Source organism: Eptatretus burgeri, chromosome 9, assembly GCF_056783735.1.
Source record: "Eptatretus burgeri isolate ZD-2024b chromosome 9, Ebu_testis_v1, whole genome shotgun sequence".
In the NCBI taxonomy this organism is placed as follows: domain Eukaryota; kingdom Metazoa; phylum Chordata; class Myxini; order Myxiniformes; family Myxinidae; genus Eptatretus; species Eptatretus burgeri.
In genome coordinates, this window is record NC_140969.1 from 21130806 (window position 1) to 21142000 (window position 11195).

Below are 11195 nucleotides of genomic sequence, written 5' to 3' on the forward strand. Positions count from 1 at the left end.
ATTGAGAAGATGCTTGGTTGTGATTCAATAAAACTGTTTCTTAAAGGAGCAATAGAAGGGAATGTTGGGATTTGTAGCTTCTTCTTATTAGCTTTGTTTGTTCCCAAGAGTTTTACTCACTCTCCTGCAGTAGCCAAAAATACACTCCTGCTTGTTGTTCACAAAAGGAATTTAGAGCACTGTGTGTAGAGATAAGGATGTGGTCAGTAATCCACAAGAATGCTATTTAGCAGCATTAAGGAGTTACTTTACTTTGAGTTATCTTGCTTGATTCACAGTTGTTTGAAGATATAAGCCAGCTGCTCTCAGCTGGTCCTGGGAAAGGGGAGGACAATTGTGAAAATAGCATTTGTCAAAGATAAAACCGTGCATAAAAGGGAGTGACTCAACTGCCCTGGCAGAAGCACTCTCCGGGCATCCTCAATTACCAAGTTGGTGTTCCTGGTGTTTGTTGTTCTCCATGTACACGTATTGGTGAGCAATAAACAGTTTTCTCTCAAGTACATCGACGTCTTCATGCCTTAACTGCAAGGGTGATCGACGATCCAACACACACACAAACATATGGACATATATATATATATATATATATATATATATATATATAAATATATATATATATATAAATATATATATATATATAAATATATATATATATGTATGTATATATGTGTATGTGTGTATGTGTGTATATATCTTCTTCTTCTTCTTCTTCTTCTTCTTCTTTCGGCTGCTCCCGTTAGGGTCGCCATAGCGGATCATCCGTATGATCCGCATAGTGATTTGGCACATGTTTTACGCCGGATGCCCTTCCTGACGCAACCCTGGTCGCCTCTTACGACGCAGGGAATATGTGTGTGTATATATATATATATATATATATATATATATATATATATATATATATATATATATATATATATATATATATATATATATATATATATATATATATATATATATTGGTGGACAGGTTGGGTGTGTTACAGACAAAATTATTATATTTTGGTGAAGATCTGGATTCAGATACTGCCACGAGAATTTTTAAAGTGATTCCTTACGATTGAGAGATAGGGCTACAAAGCATATATATAACACAATATCTCAAAAAGTTGTGGACCAAGTCAGACGAAACTTGGTGGACATGTTGGGTGTTTGACAAGGAAGAATCGGTTCGATTTTGGGGAAGATCCAGATCTGATAATTGTTTATGTAATTCTTCACCATGGTGTGACGGGGCTAAAATGATATACGAGTATATACGAGGTCAGTCTAAAAAGTAACAGGACTGACTTCACAGAAGTTTTATTCCAATAAATATATTGAAATCACAGCTTGGCCCCTTCAAAATAGTTTCCCTCCAGTCTCACACACTTGTCCATCCTCTTCTTCCACGCTTCGATGCACCCCCAAAAGCCTTCTTCTAGAATCCTCTGGAACTCCGTAGTCACGGCCCTTTTGATGGCCTCCACATCAGGAAATCGGGTCCCCTTGATCACCCCCTTGAGCTTGGGGAATAGGAAAAAAATCACAAGGGGCCAAGTCTGGCGAATATGGGGGTTGCTCCAGAGTTGGCACGTTCCTCTCCGCCAGAAAATGTTAGATGCTCAGGGCACTGTGAGTAGGGGCGTTGTCATGGTGGAGCACCCAGGCGTTGTTCTCCCACAGATCCCTCCTCTTGTCCCGGACTGATCTCATGAGGCGGCGGAGGATCTCCTTGTACACGTATTGATTCACTGTTTGACCCTGTGGTAGAAACTCAAAGTCGACGATGCCCTTGATGTCAAAAAACGCGATGAGCATCACCTTGACCTTCGACTTCGACATCCTCGCTTTCTTTGATCTTGGTGATGCCAAACTTTTCCACTGACGACTCTGCCGTTTGGTCTCGGGATCGTATTCGAATATCCCCGATTCATCGCCAGTAATGACTCTCCCGAGCAGGTCTGGATCGTCCTCGAGGCACTCGATAATGTCTTGACAGACAGTGACTCTTTGCTGTTTCTGGTCCTCGGACAACAGCTTGGGAACCATCTTTGCACACACCTTACGCATTGAGTTTTTCAGTGATGATGCTCCAGACAGTGTCCTTGTTGATGGAAAGTTCCTCAGCAATCATCCGCACCGTGAGTCGATGATCTGTGCGCACCATCAGCTTCACACACTCGATGTTGTCTGTCGTTCTGCTCATTGAAGGTCCTCCAGACCGTGGATCATCTTCAACCTCCTCTCGTCCCTCATTGAACTTCTTGTGCCATTCAAATTCACATGTACATGACATCGTTTCTTCCCCGTAGACTTGCTGCAGCATCGCGAAGGATTCGGAAGGTGTTTTGCCAAGCTCGGCAAGAAACTTCAGATTGGGTCTCTGCTCACGACTCATAGCGCAACGACTCAGACAAGACAACGTGTAAAGCACGACCTGTAAAAAATCACACAATGAGCACAGTCAACCATCACCAATCGTATATATTGCTGGAACGTTGCGAAAGACTTTGACGCAACCCGTTCATTCAAGTTGTGGAAGTGGAGCACACAGCAGGCTCAGTCCTGTTACTTTGTAGACGGACCTCGTATAGTATGACATTTCAAAAAGTTGTGGATGGATTATGACAAAATTTGGTGGATGAGTTGGTTAGATGACAAGACCAGGTCAGCAGATCCAGCCTATCAGTGGGATACAAAACGTAAACCGTTCAGCCTGGCAGAGATACGCGCTCTCCCGAGTGACATTTGAGCTTGTTTTGTGATCATGGCAGCATCACAAAAAAGTATATAACAGCGTTAAAGAACATAAGAGTACATTAAAGAGAAATTAAGAAAGGAGGATGGTGGAAAATTCTTGTAATTGAAAAACAAAAGAAACATTACCAATGAAGAAATGAAAAAAAAAATGGATAAAATTAAATACATACAGTTAATGAGAGGATGGAGGAGAACAGAGTTCCAAGGTCGTATCTTGCCAGTTTACTCAGCACATCATGCAACACATCTACAAGCTGCAATAAAAAAATATAAATAAATGCAGGACACATCATCCTATCCCTGTATAAATGTTTCCAAACAATCAGGCATCACGAGTTCGCATCAAGATCCTGGTGTGCGTGTGCGTGTGCGTGTGCGTATGTGTACATGTATGCAAGTGTTATATCCCCTAACTTTAGGTACATGCCTCAGTGTACGTTGGCCTTAATGGAAGTGTGTGTGGGATGGGGAAGGGTCGGGTTTACTGCATGCAATCAACATTTTAAAAATGCAATGAGTAGAATTTGGAAGTTAGCGAAAATGGTTTGATGCATAGTCATTAACTTTGACGAAGAACCGATCCTAAATGTGCAAGTACAGCCATTTTTATGCAGCATTTCTAGCTCCAAAAAGCAACAGCACAAATTTTTTTTTTTATCATAGGTCAGCTAGTTAAATCAGATGCATCACACAAAGGATGATTGTTACATTTCATATCACAAGACATCTTGCCCATTTCTAATTTTTTTTCATTTGCGGAGTATTGAGGTTTTGAATTGGTTATATTATAAATATGGATTATAAAAGTTAGATTGTGAATGCACCAATGAGCAACAACCTATTTGATATCGTCAACCTCAGTAGTAAATGTGTAGGTCTGTTGAACACCAACATTGTTTGTCAGAATTACCTACCAAAGTAGCCCTGAAGAGAGAGTTTTTAAAAAAAATGGGACCAAACTGACATGGTATGAAATATCACATCGGTCGAGGTATAAAATGACCAAACATCGACCAAATAAAGGTGCAACAAGAGCGAGAATTGCTTTGCAATACATGTCCCCGACCGATGTGATATTTTCCAAGTCCATTAAGGACATAACTCTGAAAAAAAAATGACAAAACACCCTGAAACTCAAACTTGTTCTGTAACTTAACATAATAAAGGTACCAAGTTTCAGTTCATTATGTTCAAGAGTATGTGAAAAAAAAGTCTGAAAAACCACAGGTGGAACGGACGGACAGCAAACCTATAGTCCCCTCCGGTGATTGCAGTAGGGGACTAAAAAGGAGTTTGGGTTGGGTTGCCAAATCATCATTCTTACCGGAGCACTTGCCTCGATGATGCTGGGATCCCAGGTTTAAATCTCCCATACAGTCGTGTTGCGAAGATGAACACTCGATAACACGGATTTTTGTTTTGATGATAAATGACACTTTTATAAAGCACTCCGGTGAAGAACAATACAATAGAGGAAAGGGGGAATACGAGGTTGGGGCATGAATTTTAGAATTTTTTTGTTCAGGGTGCCGGTGATTTCACACCTAATCTGCACGGAGGACACCGTGGGATTTTTATCATCCACCAACTAATACCGGCAGATAGATGCACAGTTTACGTCCATCCGAGGGATGGCACACACGTTGATGAATCGCCCTGCATGTAACAAAACAAAAAAAAAAACACAACAGAATGACAGTTTATAGCTGGGCCGACATTCAAACCCAGGCTAGACAGCTTCGAGGCGAGTGTGGGTACGTCTCGGCCATCTTGCCAGACCAATTATATTGCATGAAAGGGAGAAAAGGTGCTACGATGCAGCTTGCTGCATGTAATGTGAAAACGTTTTTGAAAGTTTCTATTGATGACTTTTGGGGGCCATTCTTCTTTGGTGAAGCCATCAAGTCGAACATTTACCTGGATATGTTAGAGAACTTTGTAATCCTTCAATTTATGGATCTGTAACCAGAGGTCATTGACTAACAGGACAGACCTCCCCCACACTGTAGTCTTGTAGTGCGACATTTTCTCAATGAACACTTAAATGATCGATGGATTGGACGTGATGGTCCGATTCCGTGGCCACCATATTCACCGGACGTAAACCCTCTGGTTTTTTTTTTTTTTGCTACGAGGTTATGTGAAGAATATGATGTATTTAATGAGGGTCACTGATATTGCAGATCTGAGGAAGAGGAATAGAGCTGCAATCGAGACCGTAAATGCAGGAATACTGAACTGAACCTGAAGGAGGAGTATCGCCTCAATGTAGTACGTGTGACAAGGAGTGCTCACATAGAAGTGCACCGATGATGACGAATGATGATCTCGACAAATCTTGAAAATAAAACTTTGAGAAATGTTCTTTCACAAGCAGCAAACAGCATCATTGTATCGCATAATCATTATTTTTTTTTATCACAGTTTGAATTTGGAACCGTAATTTGTGGACACCCTGTACATTCGTTTATTTTAAATCCCAGCACAGTACACCCAGCTCAACCAATCAATGCCAACAGAACGTATTTGTTCAGTTTTGCTCGAAAACACATTAGCTTCATGGTACAAAGTTGTTGTGAATGAATGAATGAATGAATGAAAGAAGAAGCTGTATGGTTTGAAATTGGGAGAGTTTTCATATTCAACATCATAAGCCGAGAGATTGGAAGATTCTTTTTCTTTTCACAGGCACCGAAATGAGGATGGAAACCTCTTCTATCAGCTCATATCAACCAAGACGATGAAAACGGACGCCATGTTGCAAAACAATGCGCTTTGCCAGACCAGTGTTTCTTTCATGGTTGGGGCTTCAAAATACATCGGCTTTCACAAACGTGACAGCCACAAGTTTCCCTTTGACCAACCAAACCTTCATGGTGAGCTTATTTTCAAACTCAAACTCAAAACAGGAAGCAAAAACTCTGTGGTTACTCAGTAATGGCACAAAGTGTAGCATGTCTGGAACAAATAAGCTCCTGCATTCACAGTCGATAAGGTAAACAATGAACTTTGGTAATAATTAATCTGTATCGCACAATTCCAGTCAAGATGAATATCTGTAAAGATGAATAGTCTATGGAATCTGTACATTTATCAAAACAAGAGTCTAATGTACTTTGTTGATTTGGACATACATAATCTATTAATGTCCTTGAATGTTTAAAACTTCTCAATACACTCTAAAAACTGTAGGAAAAGAAAAAAAAATGGCACGTCATCCATTACTCGAGTGATGAGAAGCGAGGTCATGTGCTTGAAAGTTTTCTCAATCTCGATCCATGCCTTGCATTCTTGTAGCTGGTGACAAATGCACGTGAAAAAAAAAATGTACATGTATTCACGTAAATTTCAAAAATAAAGATTAAAAATAAAAACATTGGTGAAAGCAGAGTATTATTCCAATGTACGGTACGATTTCTCCAACTTTGATAAATCATCGTTTAAGTCGAGCATCGAACGCAAAATTAGACACGAGTGTGCAGATTTGGCATGATGGAGTCAACAGGAACCCGCTGTGCTCAAATTACAAACTACAGTTTTTTTTAGAACACATTTTACTTCGAACTTTATTTACTGCAACTCTCTCCAGTCCTCAGAGTTAGCATGTGTACACTTTGCTGTAGCAACCATAATCTTCCTGTTTCTCATGATCGCTATTCAAAAAATACTTTTCAACAGTTATGTCCATAATAAGAGGCTAATGGTACCGGTGACGAATTTCACTATCTTCTTGTCTGTCCGGCACTCAATGAAGCTTGAAAAGAAGTGTATGAAACGTCATTATTGGGAAAACCCTTCAGTGGATAAAATGAATGAGTTATGAAATGTGGGTAATGTTGGCCAGCTTGTTAACGTGGCAAAGTTTATTGGCAGCGTATTATCCAAGTTCTAATAACTTATCAATTTTTTTTTTGCTGTCAGAGGAATTTTGTATACAGAGTCGTGCTTAAAAATACATGATATCTGATCATCTGTATCGAGACGTCACTCGTCTTGTGGACGTTTGTATTCTTAGCTTTTCATTGCTCTCATGCCCTAAAAGGGGTCGAAGAGTCAATAAAATTCAAATCAGAGGCTTTTTTGTCAGAAAGACAATGGTTCAAGAGGTCCAACTTTTCAAAAATAGCACGGAATTTGTCATGGACTGCATAGACAATGTGTGTCTATTTCTTTGATATTCGTCCAGAGGGGCAAGGCAACATTTTCCATCAATACACCACGAGTTAGCATGTTCTTGTGGTGCCCAAACAAGCAACTTCAATTTTTGCACCAAAATCATCACAGCTCATTCCATCACTCTTGTGAACCTGATACTATCATTAATTAACGATGCAGGACTCGTACAACGATGTCTAATATCCCATCCTTGAGTTCTTACTATATGCAACTAAATAAAAAAAATGTCGAATCATGTCAGACCAACAGAACGTGGTTGTGGTGCAGCATGTACAGATAGATAACCCCATCATCGATGCGTGCATTTTAATCGTACATTCGGATCTCAACTTTATTCTTTTAAACCACCCAATCTTGCTGCAGTATAAATTATTAATCCATGGCCGAGCCAGGCGAGGTCAAAGCCATTTATCCCTGATTATGTGAAACACCCTGAAACCCATGCCTAAAGGAAACGGACTTTTTTGAACGCCGGCCACATTTTTACATCAAATCGTCATCTAACTTTGTTGAAACATTCCCCATGGATAGGCACTCCTATGTTGCAGGTTTTGTGTCGAATCGCTCAAGCGGTTGCAGAGAAAACAAATGAAAAAGTGAATAAAGGTGTAAAAAAAAAAAAAGTGAAGGCCTCGACCGAAGCTCCACGACGTGGTCAAGGATAGTTGCGGATTCCTTTTAGTAGTTTATAGTGATTTTTTGAAAAAATGCAAAACGATGTATGTGAACTCGGTAGGCAGGATTACAACAAATGATCATGTGAAACCATTCGTACATCTTTCTTCGAAAAATGTTTGCTTCATGTCCGTCCCTGGATCCATTTGCAACGACATTGTGTTGATGGCATCCATGTATGAATCTGACCGGTGAACTGTTAAACCGTACACCCAAACACGCACAAACCTTCTGTTTGTCTGAGCAGCAGAAAACTCCCAAGTGCTGTTTGGCATCTCCCAAAAGGTTGTACATGGAACACAAAGTCTCATCCACACGCATCTGCAGTCCCTTCGACATCTTTTTCAATTTTGCCTCAAAGGCTGTTCCCATCCTGCAAACACACATGTGCTTTTATAAACACACACACACACACACACACACACACACACACACACACACACACACACACACACACACACACACACACACACACACACACACACACACACACACACACACACACACACACCTTGAGCTTTACCCTCTTCATATTACACAATAAGATGTTCAATCATTTACTTCACACCAGCTGGACTGACGAACTTGGTGACCAATATGGAATGAGTAAATGATAAATGTCGTGAGAAATTAAACCATGCTTCAGTTAATGCTTATCCTCACCTGTTAATGCAACAGGCCATCACATCATTGGCATTGTTCTTGAGTCGGGAATCGATGGAAGCTGCGTATTTCTCATTGGGCCACTGCAGGTCAGTAATGAAACTTTGCAGCATCTGCAGCTTCCCCAAGAGCTCCAGCGATGTAGCTGACTTGTTGGAGCTGAGGCAGTGTCCCGCATATGTGTAGGGCATGCCAAAGCATCAAACAATAAAACAGCACACAAAAATGGACACCAAAATTTGGGTGGTTGATAAATGTTCCCAAAACCATAAGAATGTCATCACCAAACGCATGCAGACTGCACATACGAGCAATGAGATCGATTCAAACTTGACTTGGGGACATTTGTTTACAACTTTCATGAACTTTGACTTCGAGCTCTTCCACGAGCCTGGACTCTTTATGCAAAACAACCCCCCCCCCCTCCCCCAAAAAAGTCACTAATGATAAGACTCAAAATTATTACACGAATGTTCACTTCTGGATGGCGTCAACAGGACGTCGATTTAGACATGCTAACCGCAATATGAAGCAATGATAAGCGGGCATTTCGGACATTAACAATCTTTCTCCGACGAAAGGTTATAGCCAGAAATGTCAGCTTGACCTTGCTTCCCACGGCCATTAGCATATCTCAATAAGGGTTCTGCTGATGTCATCCATTTTTCTATGTCTGCTGACACAGATCGACACGAGCCTTCATCAATAAGATGAGCTCTTCAATCTACGTAACGTTCATTAACTCCACCACCAAAGGTGAAGGTGGTTATGTTTTCACCCCCTTTCTGTCTGTTGGTTTGTCCGTCTGTTTGTGAACAGGATATCTCATAGAGTTGCGGAAGGATCCAGATTAAATTTTGTGGGCAGGTTGGGTGTGTGACGAGGACGAATTGATTAGATTTTGGTGACGATTCAAATCCAGATCTGGATACGAGAATTATTTAATTTTTCAAGTGATTCTTCACCATTGATAGGACCAAAAACGATATGGTACTGTATCTCATGATGTTTCAAAAATGTATTGGGTCCGATATGTTCTCATGGATCAGGCATTGCATGGAGGAGCTATGCGTTCTTCCGAGCGCCCTTCTAGTTTTTGAACCGATATGGCGACCTGAAACGCTTCGGCCAGTGAAAATGAGATCCTCGACTCAATTTATGCTTGCACCGTTGATCAAGATGGCCGATCCAGAATGTTGATCAATTTTTTGCTCTCAAATGAACCTCGATGCTGTATTTAAAAAGTAAACAATTTTGTACACTTGCATGTCCATCTTCAAATGATTTGAACCAGATAAATAAAATACAGATATCCTTCACAGGCTGTTGCCAATCACCATACCGTGCAGCTAATAATCTGTAAACGTAAAACAGACTTGTTTTATTGAACATAAATTTCATAATTATTCACTGTTCCACCTGCTGTTTTCGTCTCATTTACTGCCATCTTGATTTTCAGCCCACGCTTTAAAGCAGGAAACACATCATTATGGCTATGGGTTAGCAATGCAAACAAAAATACCCTTGAGGATTCATCTACATCACTCTGCCCTTTACACGGGTTGATCCGTTGGTGTTCTCAACGGAACCCCTGACTCGTGGTGCAGGGAATTCGGGTTTAAATCCAATTGAACACATGTTTGTCTATCATCTACCAATGTCCTCGGAAATTTTTGCAAATTTTTACACCGACATTTACTACCGTCTGTCCTGCATTCAATTTATATACAAGCTCCTCTATGAGCTTCAGACCAATATATAAATTAAAAGACATCTCGATCAAATTTAAACCACCTTTGTAGAACCTTCGTGAACAACCTAACATGTGTTGTGTGTTGATTTGGATCAAGGGTGCAGTGAAGAGGTTACACCCTTGATGTTAAAGCTTGCATTGTGGTGAGGTAGTGCCCCCAATATATATATATATATATATATATATATATATATATATATATATATATATATATATATGTATGTATGTATGATGCAACAAGCATACTGTATGGGATGCCATGTCTCCTGCTGAAGGCTTCGGTGCACAGACTGGGCGATGGATGCCTCCATAGTTTCCAGGTAGCTATCCAAAATTGGTGCAAAGGAATTCTGCAAGTGTATGTGGAATGGCCCATTGCACAGGTATTCTGCAAGGAGAGGAATTAAAGCAGCATGGAGAGATTGTAAGTACACCAGCCAAGTAGATAGCAATGGTGATGCAAAAGTGCCATTGGAATGGTTTTCTCAACTAATAGTTTCATAAATATTTTAGTTAAGGCATATGGTGAACACTAAAATAAAGAGGGAAAGATAAGAGTTGGCATCGTCATCGTCACCGTCGTCGTCGTTTGAAGCACCATCATTCAAAGGATAATATGAATTTAAAGATTTCAAACAATCCTTCAACAAATTCCAATCACAAATAAAATAGTTCACCAAACTCACAGCAATATTAAACTACAAAATCACATGCGCCTTCAAATTAAAATTATACCTTTTGGCAGAGAATAAGGTAAGGTGTCAACTGAAATTGGAGGAGACCCAAAGGCTCTTCTTTCACAGGCTTCTCAAATTTGGGAAAGAGAGTGTGGGGGGGGCGGGGGGTGCAGAATGTGGGCATGTCACTGCCAGATCAACTGTTGTTGATCTCTTACCCCAAGAAAGCTGGTACAGTCAAAGCTCGTTACTATGCCACCCGTCGGGACCGAGCAAAAGTGGCATAGTAGCGAGAGTGGCATAGTAACGAGATTTTGTAAAAACGGCCTTATTTTCTCAAGTTACCCATCTGTAGTTAATCTTTAGACAAAATTTATTCCAGCAAGTAAAAGGCATGACTTGTATAAGCTAAGCGAACGGAGAACATACACACACTAACAGAGTTCACACACTAACATATGGCATGGCGAGAAATTCACGACACACAAAGCTTTCAAGAATCGTCG

The 11195-nt window shown here is 40.4% G+C and overlaps 1 protein-coding gene across 4 annotated transcripts in view; it reads right to left on the minus strand.

The window, feature by feature from the left end:
• LOC147019673 (calcium-dependent secretion activator 2-like) overlaps positions 1-11195 on the minus strand; it is a 100786-nt gene that overhangs the window by 34078 nt on the left and 55513 nt on the right. For all 4 annotated transcript variants that reach the window (XM_085894294.1, XM_085894296.1, XM_085894293.1 and 1 more), the window contains 5 exons: positions 10259-10400; positions 8260-8418; positions 7825-7969; positions 5971-6042; positions 2916-2999 (listed from right to left, as the gene is read on the minus strand). In XM_085894294.1, the coding sequence (XP_085750420.1) occupies positions 2916-2999; positions 5971-6042; positions 7825-7969; positions 8260-8418; positions 10259-10400 (602 nt within the window). The remainder of the gene's footprint in view (positions 1-2915; positions 3000-5970; positions 6043-7824; positions 7970-8259; positions 8419-10258; positions 10401-11195) is intronic.